This window comes from Bos indicus, chromosome 20, assembly GCF_029378745.1.
Source record: "Bos indicus isolate NIAB-ARS_2022 breed Sahiwal x Tharparkar chromosome 20, NIAB-ARS_B.indTharparkar_mat_pri_1.0, whole genome shotgun sequence".
Taxonomy (NCBI): domain Eukaryota; kingdom Metazoa; phylum Chordata; class Mammalia; order Artiodactyla; family Bovidae; genus Bos; species Bos indicus.
This window is the reverse complement of record NC_091779.1, coordinates 21900204-21919840: the sequence shown is the minus strand read 5'-3', so window position 1 is coordinate 21919840 and position 19637 is coordinate 21900204. Positions and strand designations below refer to the sequence as shown.

At 39.2% G+C, this 19637-nt stretch overlaps 1 protein-coding gene across 3 annotated transcripts in view; it reads left to right on the top strand.

Annotated features, from left to right (window-relative positions):
- Nucleotides 1-2631, top strand: part of GPBP1 (GC-rich promoter binding protein 1) — a 65343-nt gene extending 62712 nt beyond the window's left edge. For all 3 annotated transcript variants that reach the window (XM_019982838.2, XM_019982836.2, XM_019982839.2), the window contains one exon: nucleotides 1662-2631. In XM_019982838.2, the coding sequence (XP_019838397.2) occupies nucleotides 1662-1820 (159 nt within the window). In that variant the 3' untranslated portion in view covers nucleotides 1821-2631. The remainder of the gene's footprint in view (nucleotides 1-1661) is intronic.
- Nucleotides 2632-19637: the final 17006 nt, after the last annotated feature.

Sequence of the window (19637 nt, the reverse complement as noted above, 5' to 3'; positions counted from 1 at the left end):
TAAGCTCACTTTAAAAATAGCCCTTCCTTAATCAGAACAACATATAACTAAGCATTTTTAAGGGGTAAGATAGTTTTATTTAGGGATTTGTTGAGCATCACATTATAGGTCAGATTTGCCTTTGTTTTAAATAGGTCTTCAAGGCTAATTTCTTTAAATCCATGGATCCACAGTACTTAGAAATTAGTGTAAAGAATGTGTCTGATTTATCATTTTCCAGGCATTTAAAAAATGACTTGGTGATAAGTAGAAAACAACAGTAGCTTTCTCAAATGTAATTTCACTTTTATCCTTTTCTTGGCACAGGAATTTTGATATCCTATAACATCTTATATATATTTTAATGTCTGCATAGTTGCTTTTTTGCAACTATGTTGTTTAGTTGCTAAGTCGTGTCTGACTCTTGACCCAGTGAACTATAGCCGTTCTGGCTCCTCTGTCCATGGGATTTCCCAGGCAATAATATAGGAGTGGGTTCCCATTTCCTTCTCCAGGTCATCTTCCCAACCCAGGGATCAAACCTGATCTGCTGTGTTGCCAGGTGAATTCTGTACCACTGAGCCACCAGGGAGTGTTTCTTAGATGTATGGTAGAGTTGAGGGAAATCTGAGGGAGTTTTTCAAAATTTTTTTCAAATCCATTATACTTTTTGAAAATAGTTCTGGTCATACAGAAGTGATTTTCAAGTATTATTAATGTTAATAATCTTCCAAACACTTTTCACATGCTTTGAATGAAATTTTTGAGGAAATTAGTTATATTAGTAGATTCATCATCCTAAAAAAAATTTGTGCCAAAATGCAAATAGCATAAATTTTACCATTTAGATCATTTTTAAGCATACAGTTCTGTGGCATTTAGCTACATTCACATTGTTATGCAGATATTACCACCACTCACCTCCAGAGCTCTTTTCATTTTGTAAAATTGAACATCTGTACCTATTAAACCATAACTCCATTCCTTGTTGCTCCCAACCCTTGGAAACAACCACTCTGCTTTCTGTCTCTATGAATTTGACTGCCTTAGCCCCTTATGTAAGTGAAATCATGCAGTATTTGTCCTTTTGTGACTGGCTTATTTTACTTAGCAGAATATCTTCAGGGTTCATCCATGTTGTAGCATGGGTCAATCAGAATATCTTTTTTCCGAGACACAATAATCCATTATATGTGTATGTACCACATTTTGTTTATCCATTCGTCCGTTGATGGACACTTGATGTGCTTCCACCTTTTGGCTGTTGTAAATAATGCTGTGTGAATATGGGTGTATAGATATCTATCTACATGGCTATAGGTTGATAAGTAGTGTCTCTTTCTCTGTCTCTGTCTCTCTCTCTCTATACACACACACACACCCCCACCCACCCACCCACCCCAAAACATTAGAATATATATGTGTATATATATAAATGGTTTGGTATGCTGTAAATGCAGCTCTCCCAAGAGTAGTGATTTATTCCTAGGAAATATTTTGTTATATTGGTTTGATCTATAATTACCTATATAGCTAGTTTTTCAGAAATGATACCGTAATCTGTGGAGTTCTATTTACCTTTACTGTGTTCTTGATTATGTTTAATTACTAGAGGATTCTTAGTTTGTAGTAACTCTTGGAGGATAATTTATTTATTCAGTTTATTTTTGTTGATATTTTAGTTACAGAAGAATGGTCTGAGGAAAAATGGTATTTTGAAAAATGGCCTGATCTGTGACTTCAAGTTTGGACCCTGGAAAAACAGCACTTTCAAACCCACTATTGAGAATGACGACACAGAGACAAGTAGCAGTGACACATCAGATGACGACGATGTGTGAAGGATTTCCTAACAGCTTTAGAAATTTTAGTGTGATACATCTCTCATACAGTTTGGGGTGAATTGTAAAAATGAAGAACTATAATTTATGTAGTAAAATACCCCATTAGAAGATGATTTTTTGGGGGACTTCAATATGAAGAAAACCAAGAATGTTGTGTTGGGCTGTGTTGAACATTATTTCTTTGTAAATGAATGTTGTAGAAATGAGGACTTTGGTTGATCCAACATTGACTTTCTTCATCACTGCAGCATTTCTCTGACTAGCAATGTGACGATGTAACAAATGAGAGTTTCTCATTTAATAATAAAAAAATTGTGTAATGTTTTGCAAAGCTTCTGTCTTAAAATGTCCAGGTCTTAAGAAAAAAGGCAGCTTACACTGTTCTGCTTGCAGAGTCATATCTTTTCGTACAATGGAAATCCTCAAGTCCACTTTGTGTGGCGCTGTCCCCAGCCTTCCCCCTCGTCAAAAAAGGACAATGTAGCATGTTGGCTAAAACTGGAGCAGAGTGCACTAAAACGTTAATTTCCTGAACTCAACTGTTGTGCTAGTCACGTTTTAAAACATAAATTGCTCTTTAGCCATTTGTAGTTCAGTAAATATAACAGGAAAGACTTGCCACACTTTCTTCCAAATTTAAGGAGGTGATTTTCAAGAGCTTTATTTGGGTATGTTGTAAGACCAGGATTTTCAGAGTTGATGGAAAAGAGTCTGTGGGAAAACTTATTTTGATAAATTATTACACATGCAGAAAACTGATCACACTGACTGGATCTGTCCACATGGAAAATAAACTGGATTTTCAGAATATTGTCGTTCTCTGTAGTGTTCAAGATATTGGTCTCTAAACACATTGTGGTTTATTCACTTTTTAAAACAAAGTTATACTTTATTTCTTTATGGTGATTACTTTTGAGTTTAGAAAAAGAAAACTACTTAAAATAGCCCTTTTATTATCAACTGCTTAACAAGTTTATTAAATGAATGGTAAAAAAAAAAAGACACTTTATTTTTCATTTGCACATTAATTATAGAATTTTCTCTTTACTGCTCACTGTAAGAGTAATTTTGTTCTCCTTTTTTTAGTATTTTTGACTCTTCTAATTTTGTTTACCCACATTTGCTTTTAGCTTCTTCCATCCCATTTCCATGTTTAAATATATTCTGATTGTAAAGAGCCAACATCCTCAAGATGTCTTCTCAGAAAGCTGCAGTGTTTTTGCTGTTTTCCATTTTAGAAATCCTGTGCAGGATCCCCAGCTTTCACCAGAAGCCAGATTTTTTGGTTCACATTGAGACTGCTGGTGATGGGGAAATTGAAACAAAACACAAGTTTCACCCCCACAAAACTTCTGAGGATGGATTAAAGTGGATATTAGTATTAAATATATCTTAAAATTTATCTTTTATAATAGGCTTTTATTATATAATATGCCATAAATCAGTCTAATCACTTAAAGTGAATGGTAGCATTAGCTACAGTGAAACTGAAACAAAGCTTTGTCAGTATCGAATGTTTTTGGAACCCTTAGATTGCACTGTTTGGTTTATGGCTTAATTTATCAGATGCAAGTTGTATTTGCTAACACAAGCTCGAAGGGATCTGAAAAATGTGGTTTATGTTTGAAATTAATTTATTGTTTTCTAAATAGCTTTTTGAAAAGATTCTATAATTTTCAATTTTTTGTCGTTTTCTGCTTTCTGATAATTTTGCCTTAAGTCTCATTTTTCAGCAGTTACTGTTTATTGTGCATTCACATATTGTGATATTGAATGTTTCCATTGTGGTAAGATACAATGGTATGGTTATTCTGTGTATTTAATGATAGCATTAACCAGTTTGGCTACGGAGTAGATGGAGCCATATGGATGTATTTTATTTTGATAGAATGTTTAAAGCATAGCATGATTTAAACTTGCTTTTGAAATATGGGCAGCTGGTAGAGTTTGGACTATATTGTTTGAAAGGGAACCCGTGAGTATTATGGAAACTAGTTAAATTGTACATCTAGTGTGAAATTGTCAAACCCAGGACATGGAGGCCTGGGGGGAAAAGTTACTGCTTTTAATTGCTTCAAACTGTTTCTCTGTGGTAAGTTCTTTTTTACAACCACTTTATTGTGGTATAAATTGACATAAACTACATATTTAAAGCATATAGTTTATCTTTGCCTTGTGGAAACCATTGCTGGAGTCAGGGTACTGAATATATATGTCACGCTGAGAAGTTTTATGTTTCCTCCATTGTAATCTTCCCCTTTTACTACTACTACTACCCCCTCTTCCCAGCCTTTTTTTAATGAGCAAAATTCTTACGGTAATGGATTTTAAATAGCATTTCCAAAACTGTATCTTGTCTTATATTCAGGATTAGGGTAACTTATTTCCATAAATACATTTTTATTAAAGTTGAAATGAATATAGAAATGTTGAGCTAAAAAAAATCAGATTTGAAAGCATCAGGTATACCTTATTAAAATACAGTATGTTGAAGGGCTTGGTATCTATAAACATTTCAGATTTCTTGGCTAGTGTTTGTACTCTTGTTAGAATAAGATTACATAAGCATTTTAAAATTACTTAAGGATAAGTTTAAATACTAATGTCCTAAATGTCCTAATGTCACTCAGTCGTGTCTGACTCTTTGCGACCCCATGAACCGCAACACGCCAGGCCTCCCTGTCCATCACCAACTCCCGGAGCCCACCGAAACCCATGTCCATTGAGTCAGTGATGCCATCCAACCGTCTCATCCTCTGTCGTCCCCTTCTCCTGCCTTCAGTCTTTCCCAACGTCAGGGTCTTTACAAATGAGTCAGCTCTTCACATCAGGTGGCCAAAATATTGGAGTTTCAGCTTCAACATCACTTCTTCTAATGAACACCCGGGCCTGGGTGGACTGGTTGGCTCTTCTTGCAGTCCAAGGGACTCTCAAGAGTCTTCTACAACACCACAGTTCAGAAGCATCACTTCTTTTGCGCTTAGCTTTCTTCACAGTCCCAACTCTCACATCCATACGTGACTACTGGAAAAACCATAGCCTTGACTAGACGGACCTTTGTTGACAAAGTAATGTCTCTGCTTTTTAATATGCTGTCTAGGTTGGTCATAACTTTTCCTTCCAAGGGGTAAGCGTCTTAATTTCATGGCTGCAGTCACCATCTGCAGTGATTTTGGAGACCAGAAAAATAAAGTCTGACACTTGCCACTGTTTCCCCATCTATTTGCCATGAACTGATGGGACCAGATGCCATGATCTTAGTTTTCTGAATGTTGAGCTTTAAGCCAATTTTTTCACTCTCCTCTTTCACTTTCATCAAGAGACTCTTGAGTTCTTCACTTTCTGGCATAAGGGTGGTGTCATCTGCGTATCTGAGGTTATTGATATTTCTTCCTGCAATCTTGATTCCAGCTTGTGCTTCGTCCAGCCCAGTGTTTCTGTACTAATGATGTACTCTGCATATGAGTTAAATAGGCAGGGTGACAATATACAGCCTTGACGTACTCCTTGTCCTATTTGGAACCAGTGTGTTGTTCCATGTCCATTTCTTACAGTTGCTTCCTGACCTGCATACAGGTTTCTCAAGAGGCAGGTCAGGTGGTCTGGTATTCCTCTCTCTCGAAGAATTTTCCACAGTTACTGTGATCCACACAGTCAAAGGCTTTGGCATAGACAATAAAGCAGAAGTGGACGTTTTTCTGGAACTCTTTTGCTTTTATGATGATCCAGTGGATGTTGGCAATTTGAATCCTGGTTCCTCTGCCTTTTCTAAAATCAGCTTGAACATCTGGAAATTCATGGTTCACATATTGCCGAAGCCAGGCTTGGAGAATTTTGAGCATTACTTCATTAGCGTGTGAGGTGAGTGCAATTGTGCGGTAGTTTGAGCATTCTTTGGCATTGCCTTTCTTTGGGATTGGAATGAAAACTGACTTTTTCCAGTCCTGTGGCCACTGCTGAGTTTTCGAGATTGCTGGCTGATTGAGTGCAGCACCTTCACAGCATCATCTTTCAGGATTTGAAATAGCTCAACTGGAATTCCATCACCTCCACTAGCTTTGTTTGAAGTGATACTTCCTAAGGCCCACTTGACTTCACATTCCAGGATGTCTGGCTCTAGATGAGTGATCACACCATTGCCGTTATCTGGGTCATGAAGATCTTTTTTGTATAGTTCTTCTGTGTATTCTTGACCCTTCTTAATATCTAATGCTTCTGTTAGGTCCGTACCATTTCTGTCCTTGATTGAGCCCATCTTTGCATGAAATGTTCCCTTGGTATCTTTAGTTTTCTTGAAGAGATCTCTCAGTTCAGTTCAGTTCAGTCGCTCAGTCATGTCCGACTCTGCGACCCCATGAATCGCAGCATGCCAGGCCTCCCTGTCCATCACCAACTCCTGGAGTCACCCAGACTCGGGTCCTTCGAGTCAGTGATGCCATCCAGCCATCTCATCCTCTGTTGTCCCCTTCTTGTGCCCCCAATCCCTCCCAGCATCAGAGTCTTTTCCAATGAGTCAACTCTGCGTGAGGTGGCTAAAGTATTGGAGCTTCAGCTTTAGCATTCCTTCCAAAGAAATCCCAGGGTTGATCTCCTTCAGAATGGACTGGTTGGACCTCCTTGCAGTCCAAGGGACTCTCAAGAGTCTTCTCCAACACCACAGTTCAAAAGCATCAATTCTTTGGCGCTCAGCCTTCTTCACAGTCCCAACTCGCACATCCATACATGACCACAGGAAAAACCATAGCCTTGACTAGACGAACCTTTGTTGGCAAAGTAATGTCTCTGCTTTTTAATATGCTATCTAGGTTGGTCATAATTTTCCTTCCAAGGAGTAAGCGTCTTTTAATTTCATGGCTGCGGTCACCATCTGCAGTGATTTTGGAGCCCAAGAAAATAAAGTCTGACACTGTTTCTACTGTTTCCCCATCTATTTCCCATGAAGTGATGGGACTGGATGCCATGATCTTCGTTTTCTGAATGTTGAGCTTTAAGCCAACTTTTTCACTCTCCTCTTTCACTTTCATCAAAAGGCTTTTGAGTTCCTCTTCACTTTCTGCCATAAGGGTGGTATCATCTGCATATCTGAATTGATCTTATTGATATTTCTCCCAGCAATCTTGATTCCAGCTTGTGCTTCTTCCAGTCTAGCGTTTCTCATGATGTACTCTGCATATAAGTTAAATAAACAGGGTGACAATATACAGCCTTGGAACCAGTCTGTTGTTCCATGTCCAGTTCTAACTGTTGCTTCCTGACCTGCATACAAATTTCTCAAGAAGCAGATCAGGTGGTCTGGTATTCCCATCTCTCAGAATTTTCCACAGTTGATTGTGATCCACACAGTCAAAGGCTTTGGCATAGTCAAGAAAGCAGAAATAGAGGCTTTTCTGGAACTCTCTTGCTTTTTCCATGATCCAGCAGATGTTGGCAGTTTGATTTCTGGTTGCTGTGCCTTTTCTAAAACCAGCTTGAACATCAGGAATTTCACGGTTCACATATTGCTGAAGCCTGGCTTGTAGAATTTTGAGCATTACTTCACTAGTGTGTGAGATGAGTGCAATTGTGCAGTAGTTTGATATCTCTAGTCTTTGCTAGTCTGTTGTTTTCCTCTATTTCTTTGCATTGATTTTGAGGAAGGCTTTCTTATCTGTCCTTGCTATGTAGAACTCTGCATTCAAATGGGTATATCTTTCTTTTCCTCCTTAGCTTTTTGCTTCCCTTTTCACAGCTATTTGTAAGGCCTCCTCAGACAGCCATTTTGGTTTTTTGCATTTCTTTTTTTTGAGGATGGTCTTGATCCTGTCTCCTGTACAATGTCATGAACCTCTGTCCATAGTTCTTCAGGCACTCTGTCTATCAGGTCTAGTCCCTTAAATCTATTTCTGACTTCCACTGTATAATCGTAAGGAATTTGATTTATCCTTTATGATTATACATAGGAAGTGTATATTACTGACTCCCAAAACATAACTAACCTTGACCTTCAGATTCTGCCTAAATGATTCATAATCCCTTACTCTAAAACTTTGTAAAAGATGTTTTATTAAATGTGTTTTATTAGAATTCAGCTACCTGGATTAGAAAAGGTACTTGTGAAATTTTTCATTAAAGTGAGGTTTTTATTTTGCCATATAAATTTAGGAATATATTGCTTCTGCTGCTAAGTTACCTCAGTCATGTCCAACTCTTTGCAGCCCTATGGACTGTAGCCTGTCAGGCTCCTTTGTCCATGGGATTCTCCAGGCAAGAATACTGGAGTGGGTTGCCATGCCCTCCTCTAGGGGATCTTCCCGATTGGATTGAACCTGCGTCTCTCTCTGTCTCCTGCATTGGCAGGCAGGTTATGACCTCTTGTACCACCTGCCCATGCGATTCTCCCGGCAAGAATACTGGTTACCATGCCTTCCTCCAGGGGATCTTCCTGACCAGATTGAACCCACGTCTGTTATGTCTCCTGCATTGGCAGGAGGGTTCTTTACCACTAGCGCCACCTGGGAAGGCCTAGGGATATATTGCTAGGTTTTTAAATAAGAATATCACTAATTGTGAGAGGTGGGTATTATGATTTTTTCTTTTGAAAACAGTTACATTTCTGGAGGTTGTAATCATTACTTGGCTCTTCAGGAGTGAGTGAGCAGGACATTTCAAGCAATAGCAAAATCCATTAAAATCTCCGAGGGCTGTAAAGAAGTTTCCATTATTCTATTTTGCTACTTAATGTAAATTTGCCTTAGGGCTGAATGCTAGAATTTAGAAAAATGATGGGTCTCCCAAGAGAACTTTTGATTATTTTAGTAGGTAGTTTTGTTTGCTGACACATGGACCCAAAGTGTTACTACTTAAGGGCTTGAGAATATGTATAATTCACTTATCTACTTTAAAAGGTTTTCTAATTGAAATTCTGTCCTCATGAGATATAAAGTGCAGTTAATCACTACTTGTGCAGTTCATCACTTGCTGACATTTAATTTATCCTGTAGATTTCACTCTACCTATCCATTTATAATCTTTGTTTTGTAGAAACCTAATCTGAAACTGAAATTCATAATGTTAAATCATGTTAGAAGGGCATTACTGTAGCATGTTTAATGGCAGCAGTGTATACCCAACCCTTGGGTATACATAAGACCCCCTGTAATAGTAGTTCTCAAATTTGTCTACACATTAGTGTTACTAGAGAACTTAAAAAAGATTCTAATGTATTGACATGCAGTATGGTAGAGTAGTCACACTTGGATTTGAAACCTGGCTTTACCCTTTATGTGAGCTTTGATCTTAATCCAGATAGTTAACTTCTTGAGATGTTAATATCTCTTCTGTAGAATTACCGTAAGGATGAAGAGAATCACTAACACCTAGTGTAAATCCTGGGTACACAGTAGGTGTTCATGAATTTTAGCTGTTAATCACTACTGTTAATACCACGTAATTCAACAGGATCCCAGTAGCATGTAGTTCAGTCGCTCAGTCGTGTCCAACTCTGCAACCCTGTGGGCTGCGGCCTGCAGGGCTTCCCTGTCCATCACCAAACCCCCAGAACTTGCTCAAACTCTGGTCCATCGAGTCGGTGATGCCATCCAACCATCTCATCTTCTGTCGTCCCCTTCTCCTACCTTCAATATTTCCCAGCATCAGGGTCTTTTCAAATGAGTAAGTTCTTCACATCAGGTAGCCAAAGGATTGGGAGTTTCAAGTTCAGCATCAATCCTTCCAATGAATATTCAGGGCTGATTTCCTTTAGGATGGACTGGTTGGATCTCCTTGCAATCCAAGGGACTCTCAAGAGTCTTCTCCAACACCACAGTTCAAAAGCATCAGTTCTTCAGTGCTCAGCTTTCTTTATAGTCCAACTCTCAAATCCATACATAACTACTGGAAAAACCATAGCTTTGACTAGACAGACTTTTGCTGGCAAAGTAATGTCTCTGCTTTTTAATATGCTGTCTAGGTTGATCATAGCTTTGCTTCCAAGGAGCAAGCATCTTTTAATTTCATGGCCGCAGTCACCGTCTGCAGTGATTTTGAAGCAGGTAGTACATATTTTTAAAAGTTACATGTTAGATTAAACAGAAACTATTCTAAATGGTTATATGTGGTGTAAAACAACTGGTTGAGTTCTTACTAAACTGACTTCCTTTCCACTTCATTTATTTGACATTATACTCAGTTATGAACTAAACTTGATATATTTTTTTTTTACTCTAAGGAGAAGTTTACCAGTTTTCTGAAATGCAGTCATTAAACTTTAGTGGTAAATCATATTCTTGTCAACTAATTACAAAGGTGGGCTTCAGTACTTTCAAATTTTTAAAAATAGAATTGCATTTAATAGTGACATTTTTTGTAGAAATAATTTTAAGCTGGAGTTTATTTCTCTCAAGGTTTTATCCTTTTACTAGGATGCTAAAGATGATCAGAGATAATGTGGAGAATTTTGATGAGAGGAATATGACTTTTTAAAAGCTGTTTACCCTTAAATGGACACTAGATCATGGGACAAGCTTACTAGGTCTGGGTCACAAGAAAATTAAGATTATAGGTATCAACTTTTAAGAAGTTTATGATTCTGTAATATTTAAAATTTTTTTATTGGAGCATAGTTGATTTACAATGTGTTTCTGCTGAATAGCAAAGTGAATCAGTTACACATATATCCACTTTTTTTTAGATTCTATCCCCATATACATCATTACAGAGCCTTGAGTAGAGTACCCTGTGCTACACAATAGGTACTAATTATGTATTTTATTATAGTGTTGTGTATATATCAACCCAACCTTCCAATTTATCCTTCCCAACTCTCCTGCCTTCCCCCTTGGTAACCATAAATTTGTTTTCTACATCTGTGACTTTCTGGTTTGTAAATAGGCTCATTTGTACCATTTTATTAGATTCCACATATAAGCAGTATATTTCTTTTCTTTTCACTCAGTATGACAATCTCTAGGCCCATCCATGTCACTGCAAATGCCATGATTTCATTCTCTTTTTCATGACTAATATTCCATTGTATGTGTGTGTATATATCTAGATAGATATCTATATATTTAGATATAGATCTAAATATATAGATATCTATCTAGATTGAGGGCAGGAAGAGAAGGGCCAACAGGATGAGATAATTAGATGGCATTGTTGACACAACGAACATGAATCAGAGCAAACTATGGGAGTTCATGAAGGATAGGGAAGCCTGGTGTGCTGCAGTCCATGGGGATGCAAAGAGTTGGACAAGACATAGCAACTAAGCAGCAACACACACACAGTGGAGTGGACACACACAGACACACAGATACACACACAGACATGCACACGCACTCTGGTTCCAGTCTCTTAGAGTATCTTCCTGAATCTGGTTCTCCTACAGGCAGATTCTTTATTGTCTGGGCTACAGGGAAGACCTATGTATATGTATTTACCATATTTTTTTAATCCATTCTTTTGCCAGTGGACATTTAGTTTGCTTCCTGGCTATTGTAAATAGCGCTGTAGTGAACATTGGGGTACATGTATCTTTTCGAGTTATGGTATTCTCCAAATATATGCCCACGAGTGGAATTGCTGGATCATATGGTAGCTCTTGTTTTTAGTTTCTTAAGGGACCTCCATACTGTCCTCCATAGTGGCTGTACCGATTGACATTCCCAACAACAGTGTAGTAAGGTTCCCTTGTAATGACATTTTAGATATTAGAGTATTTTTTCAGTAAGGGATTTACTTTTGTTGTTACAACTTTAATGCAGCTTTAACATGGTTTTGTAATGCTCAAAATTCTCCAAGTCAGGCTTCAGCAATACATGAACCGTGAACTTCCAGATGTTCAAGCTGGTTTTAGAAAAGGCAGAGGAACCAGAGATCAAATTGCCAACACCCGCTGGACCATGGAAAAAGCAAGAGAGTTCCAGAAAAACATCTATTTCTGCTTTATTGACTATGCCAAAGCCTTTGACTGTGTGGATCATAGTAAATTGTGGAAAATTCTTTTTCTTTTTTCATAATTAACCCATTTTTATTGTAAAAAGAAATATAAGTAAAAAGATCTTAGTTCTTTTTAAATATAAGTCAAAAGTAAGAAATTCATTTTGCTGCTGCTGCTGCTAACTCGCTTCAGTCGTGTCCGACTCTGTGCGTCCCCATAGATGGCAGGCCACCAGGCTCCCCCGTCCCTGGGATTCTCCAGGCAAGAACACTGGAGTGGCTTGCCATTTCCTTCTCCAATGCATGAAAGTGAAAAGTAAAAGTGAAGTTGCTCAGTCATGTCCGACTCTTCATGAGCCCATGGACTGCAGCCTACCAGGCTCCTCCGTCCATGGGATTTTCCAGGCAAGAGTACTAGAGTGGGGTGCCATCGCCTTCTACAGGAAAATTCTGATAGAGATGGGAATACCAGACCACCTGACCTGCCTCTTGAGAAACCTATATGCAGGTCAGGAAGCAACAGTTAGAACTGGACATGGAACAACAGACTGGTTCCAAATAGGAAAAGGAGTACGTCAAGGCTATATATTATCACCCTGCTTATTTAACTTATACGCAGAGTACATCATGAGAAACGTTGGGCTGGAAGAAGCACAAGCTGGAATCCAAGATTGCCAGGAGAAATATCAATAACCTCAGATAATGCAGATGACACCACCCTTATGGCAGAAAGTGAAGAGGAACTCAAAAGCCTCTTGATGAAAGGGAAAGAGGAGAGTGAAAAAGTTGGCTTAAAGCTCAACATTCAGAAAACGAAGATCATGGCATCTGGTCCCATCCCTTCATGGGAAATAGATGGGGAAACAGTGGAAACAATGGCAGACTATTTTTTTGGGCTCAAAATCACTACAGATGGTGATTGCAGCAGTGAAATTAAAAGATGGTTACTCCTTGGAAGGAAAGTTATCATCAACCTAGATAGCATATTAAAAAGCAGAGACATTACTTTGCCAACAAAGATCCGTCTGGTCAAGGCTATGGTTTATCCAGTAGTCATGTATGGATGTGAGAGTTGGACTATAAACAAAGCTGAGTGCCAAAGAATTGATGCTTTTGAACTGTGGTGTTGGAGAAGACTCTTGAGAGTCCCTTGGACTGCAAGGAGATCCAACCAGTCCATCTTAAAGGAGATCAGTCCTGGGTGTTCATTGGAAGGACTGATGCTGAGGCTGAAACTCCAATACTTTGGCCACCTGATGCAAAGAACTGACTCATTGGAAAAGACCCTGATGCTGGGAGGGATTGGGGGCAGGAGGAGAAGGGGACAACAAAGGATGCGATGGCTGGATGGCATCACCGACTCGATGGACATGAGTTTGTGTAAACTCCAGGAGTTGGTGATGGACAGGGAGGCCTGGTGTGCTGCGATTCATGGGCTCACAAAGAGTCGGACACGACTGAGTGACTGAACTGAACTGAATGTGGTTTTTTTTAAAGATAGGAGGAATTTGCAGACTAGCAATTAACTGGTGTTTTCCCTGGTGGTTCAGATGGTGAAGAGTCAGTCCACCTGCAATGCAGAAGATCCAGGTTTGATTCCTGGGTTGGGACGATCCCTGGAGAAGGAAATAGCAACCCACTCCAGTATTCTTTCCTGGAGAGTCCCATGGACAGCGGAGTCTGGTGGGCTATAGTCCACAGGGTTGCAAAGAATCCTGGCAGACTAAGCACACTTTAAACGCCTCCTTCAGTTAGTCTGGGTACTGAAATAGTAGTAGTTGCTTTACAAGAAGCTGATTTGGTGAGGTGAAAAAGTATTTTATTTGGAGTTAGTACTTTCTCCTCAAAATTGAGCTGAAATGTCCTGACAATGGCACTGCTATTTTTGGTGAAGTGAGTTGTAGAGCAGAGAGTCATTTGGTGGAATAGATAAAACCTGGGTAGTGAGAAGTGAGGCATATAGGGCCCATCTTTATGCCCAAATAGAGATGTAAAGGCTTCATGCCACCCATCAAGATATCTATAATTTCCTTATGGGGAACTTTTTTTTTTTTAAGTTGGGTGTTGGCAGACTTTCTATAAAATGGCAGATGGTAAATATTTTAGGCCATATAATCTGTTGAAAAGTGTTAAGTCGCTCAGTCATGTCTGACTCTGTGATCCTGTGGACTGTAGCCTGCCAGCCTCCTCTGTCAATGGAATTCTCCAGGGAAGAATATCAGAGTGGGTAGCCATTCACTTCTCTAGGGGATCTTATTGTAAGTGGATTCTTTACCATCTGAGCCACCAGGGAAGCCCCATATGGTCTGTTGCAACTACTCAAATTTGCCATTATAGCATGAAAGCAGTCAGAAAATACCTGAATGAATGGATGTGTCCTGTGTTCCAATAAAACTAGCTATCTAGGGGCAGTAGTTGGCTAGATTGAGGGCAGGAGGAGAAGGGGGTGACAGGATGGGATGGTTGGATGGCATCACTGACTCAATGGATACACGTCTGAGCAAAGTCCAGGAGATAGTGAACAACAAGGAATCCATCTGGCGTGCTGCAGTCCTTGGGGTCACAAAGAGTCGGATATGACCTGGTGACTGCTCAACAACTTTTCAGTCTTAAGGACCAGAACTTTGGAAATGAGTAAAAGTTGGATTGTGGTATTTGATCTTTGCACCATTACCTGGATGATTTTTTGTCTTGTTAAAAAAACCTTTAAAATATTTTTCCTGTTTTTGTAAAGATGATTGTAGTAATGTATCTACGCAGGATAAAATACATTGCATCCTGAATCACATCGAAAGAAATGCAGATTTATCAATACCATATAAGTAGAGACTACTGAGAAAATGGAAAAACTTTAGTAACACATGGAGAGTTTTAGAAGTACAAACTTTTTCCTCCTCTAAAAGTGCAGTAATTTCTTTCCTGACTTCTGTTACTCTGCCAGCATTCTGGACTTCATGTGTTTATAAACATAAAAAGAAACTTTTTTTTCATTTTTTATTTTGTCAACAGTAATATGAACCATTTATTTTAAAGGAAAAGCCTTTAGGCAAAGCCTTTGGTAGAAATTAGAATTTTTCTCTGAAGCGGCAGTTTATGGTGAAGAATAGTTTATCTGTTAAACATGAGAGAAGCAATTCTGTTTGGTACTGGAAGTTACTATTACAACACATCAGGTTCCCATTAGATTTTGGGTCCCTTCATTTGAAGTATGGTGGCTGCTTAGATGACTGCCCAGATAATAACTTGGATAATCTCTCATTAGTGCATGTTCAGAATAGCAGTTTGGCACAGAAAAGAGGACAGTACAAAATTATTCCTCAAGTTGGAGTGAGGGAAAGGTCTCAGGTCTCTAACAGGGAAAAAGGTAAGACTAGTGTATTGAATCTGAACCCAGAAATTCATGATAGGAAACAGCTTCCTCAGCTAGTAAAGCTGCAAAACAGTGCAGTCAAGCCACTGCACAGATACCGCATGGGGTCTAAATCCATAGAAAAGAATAAGGAGTAAGTTCCTGCAGCAGTGACTGAACCCAGCCATAACTCACAAGAGACAGGACTAAATGGTCTTTAACTGGCTCCAGGTTTAAATACTCTGTCATCCAACCTAGATAAGAGGGATTTGATCTAAAATGGAGAATGAAAAAATGTGGAGATATAAACTCTTGTTAGCTTACATTTAAATTTGACCAGTGACTTATTTAGCAGTAAATACTCCTTATATCTGGAACTTCCCAAGTTAAAACAAATAGAAAAGTCTGTAAAAGGAGGGCCTGCTAGGCCAGGCCCTGTGCTGAAAGTACAAAGAATAAAGATAACCCCTGTGCTGAAATTGATCACGGCTTTGTAGGATAAATTAATGTAAATGAGTTTTCAAAATATGTGCAGTGTGTAGAGTTAGGGGTAGGGTAAGAGGTCTCAGGGGAGGCTTTCCAGAAGATGTCTTAGCTTGGTTTTAACGAATAATAATTTATAAGGCACACAGAGGACAGAAGGGAATTGTAGGCGAATTATGGGAATTGGCCCATACTGAGTTCAGGAAACCTTACGGGGTTCAGTGTAAGCTTGAGCTTTAAATCTTTTTACGTCAAGGTTCATATGTATGCTTTCTTAAATCTCAGGGACAGGTAGGAGGGAAAGCTTGCCAATGTCTCATGCAGGTTTGCGTACATAAAGTCATCTAGGTTGAGGGGTGAATGTTAGCAATAGAAGAGGCAAACTAAAACCGGCACGTTGGGAGAAAGGTTGAACAGGGGTCTGATTTGCACAAGAGAAGTTCCCCAAGGCAGCCCATCAATAATACCATGTTAGATAATGACCCCAGAAAAATGAGGTTCTAATGAATGATTTTTCTCTTTCAATAAGTAAACTTCTTCTCTCTCCTTTGTACAAAGTCAGTTCAGTTCAGTCACTGAGTCGTGTCTGACTTTGCAACCCCATGGACTGCAGCACACCAGGCCTCCCTGTCCATCACCAACTCCCTGAGTTTACTCAAACTCATGTCCATTGAGTCGGTGATGCCATCCAACTATCTCATCCTCTGTCGTCCCCTTCTCCTCCTGCCCCCAATCCCTTCAGCATCAGGGTCTTTTCCAATGAGTCAACTCTTCACATCAGGTAGCCAAAGTATTGGAGCTTCAGCTTCAACATCGGTCCTTCCAGTGAATATTCAGGACTGATTTTCTTGAGAATGGACTGGCTGGATCTCCTTGCAGTCCAAGGGACTCTCAAGAATCTTCTCCAACACCACAGTTCAAAAGCATCAATTCTTCGGCACTCTGCTTTCTTTATAGTCCAACTCTCACATCCATATGTGACCACTGGAAAACCATAGCCTTGACTCAACAGACCTTTGTTGGCAAAGTAATGTCTCTGCTTTTTAATATGCTGTCTAGGTTGGTCATAAGTTTTCCTTCCAAGGAGTAAGCATCTTTTAATTTCATGGCTGCAGTCACCATCTGCAGTGATTTTGGAGCCCAAAAAGATAAAGTCTGACACTGTTTCCACTGTTTTCCCATCTATTTGCCGTGAAGTGATGGGACCAGATGCCACGATCTTTGTTGAGCTTTAAGCCAACTTTTTCACTCTCCTCTTTCGTCAAGAGGCTCTTTAGTTCCTCTTCACTTTCTGCCATAAGGGTGGTGTCATCTGCATATCTGAGGTTTTTGATATTTCTCCTGGCAATCTTGATTCCAGCTTGTGCTTCATCCAGCCCAGCATTTATCATGATGTACTCTGCATATAAGTTAAATAAGCAGGGTGACAATATACAGCCTTGATGTATTCCTTTTCCTATTTGGAACCAGTGTGTTGTTCCATGACCAGTTCTAACTGTAGCTGCTTAACCTGCATCGCATTCCTCAAGAGGCAGGTCAGGTGGTCTGGTATTCACGTCTCTTTCAGAATTTTCCACAATTTATTGTGATCCACACAGTCAAAGGCTTTGGCTTAGTCAATAAAGCAGAAAAAGACGTTTTTCTGGAACTCTCTTGTTTTTTCGATGATCCAGCCAATGTTGGCAATTTGATCTCTGGCTCCTCTGCTGTTTCTAAAACGAGCTTAAACATCTGGAAGTTCACGGTTCATGTATTGTTAAAGCCTGGCTTGGAGAATTTTGAGCACTACTTTACTAGCGTGTGCTGCTCCTGCTCCTGCTAAGTCACTTAGTCGTGTCCGACTCTGTGCGACCAGGCTTCCCCGTCCCTGGGATTCTCCAGGCAAGAACACTGTAGTGGGTTTCCATTTCCTTCTCCAATGCATGAGGGTGAAAAGAGAAAGTGAAGTCGCTAAGTCGAGTCTGACTCTTAGCGACCCCATGGACTGCAGCCTACCAGGCTCCTCCGTCCATGGGATTTTCCAGGCAAGAGTACTGGAGTAGGGTGCCATTGCCTTCTCCAATTAGCGTGTGAGATGAGTGCAATTGTGCAGTAGTTTGAACATTCTTTGGCATTGCCTTTCTTTGGGATTGGAATGAGAACTGACCTTTTCCAGTCCTGTGGCCACTGCTGAGTTTTCCAAATTTCCTGGCATATTGAGTACAGCACTTTCACAAAATCATCTTTTAGGATTTGAAATAGTTCGACTGGAATTCCATCACCTCCACTATCTTTGTTTGTGGTGATGCTTCCTAAGGCCCACTTGACTTCACATTCCAGGATGTCTGGCTCTAGGTGAGTGATCACACAATCGTGATTATCTGGGTCGTGAAGATGTTGTTCATACAGTTCTTCTGTGTATTCTTGCCACCACTTCTTAGTATCTTCTGCTTCTGTTAGGTCCATACCATTTCTGTCTTTTATTGAGCCCATCTTTGGATGAAATGTTCCTTTGGTATCTCTAATTTTCTTGAAGAGATCTCTAGTCTTTCCTATTCTATTGTTTTCCTCTATTTCTTTGCATTGATCACTGAGGAAGGCTTTCTTATCTCTCCTTGCTATTCTTTGGAACTCTGCATTCAAATGGGTATATCTTTCCTTTTCTCCTTTGCTTTTTGCTTGTCTTCTTTTCAAAGCTATTTGTAAGGCCTCCTCAGACAGCCATTTTGATTTTTTACATTTCTTTTTCTTGCATTTCTTGGTCTTGATCCTGTCCCCTGTACAATGTCAGGAACCTCCGTCCATAGTTCATCAGACACACTGTCCTTCAGATCTAGTCCCTTAAATCTATTTCTCACTTTCACTGTATAATCATTAGGGATTTGACTTAGGTCATACCTGAATGGTCTAGTAGTTTTCCCTACTTTCTTCAGTTTAAGTCTGAGTTTGGCAATAAGGAGTTCATGATCTGAGCCACAGTCAGCTTCCGGTAGTCCAAAGTAACTCATACTAAAAAGCAAATAGTTGAAAATTATTTGACAATTACCATAAACAAAATGTAGGAATAGTGAATGAGGAGACTCAACATATAAAGACATGGTCCTTCCTCGAGAGACATGCTCTTTTTACCTAAATATCTGTATTTTTAAGACCAGGGAAGATAAGTCTGATTCTTTGTATAGCTTACTTAGATACATTCTTAGTATCTGAACGTTTGTTTTTAAAAAATCTCTTTGAATAGGTATTTGTGTTATTTCCAAAAATAAATTGAATTTACACTTAAAGCTTGTTCAGATTCTTCATATGTTGTATGTAATTTTCTGTGGTTTATTTCACAATTGAGAGGAAGAAATTCACAAAGTGCTAAGCTGTATCCTCTAAGGCCAAGAAGTGCTCCTATCAAAGATTATTTAAAATAAATACATGTCTTGACTTTGGAGGACAGAACCAAAAGAATTCCAAAAATGATCTAAGTAATGGCAATATCACCAAAATTATTTGCACATCTAAGCAACTTTGGTGTGTCCAGGTCCTCTCCTGAGTCTTCCGAAGTGTACAGCCTACCAATGTGATTACTCTGAAACAATAGTCATTTGGATGGTCCAGTTCCAGTGTGCTTGTTAAAAAAAATAAAAATCACATGTTTTATAAGATGTAATGTTAATAAAAAAATTCCTAGAGTATTACTTGTTGTTTGCCTTGAATTTTAGCTACTGATTTGGTAGACAGGAGTTTTGCTGAAATTGCAGTTGCTAACTTTGGCAAATTTCCAAGCTGTTGTTTTTGACTTGGAGATAATTATGAAGAGAGGTTAGATTTTCCTAGCATCTCTCTCAATGCAGGCTGGGTGACTCTTCATAGGCATTCATTCATCTTGTTGAATCTAATTAGCACAGGCATTTTTGGGTCTCAGAAGGTCCATCTATCATTTGCTGAGACTCCAGGCTATTTTTAGCAAAAGATAAATGTGTGTGCAAGGGTCCCCCAAAGATGAGGCAAGTAGAGAGCAAGTAAGAAGGCTGGTTTTAAGAGTTTGCAGGACTCTTGGAAAAAGAGGGATTAATTAGATAGTTTTTGTGCAATGT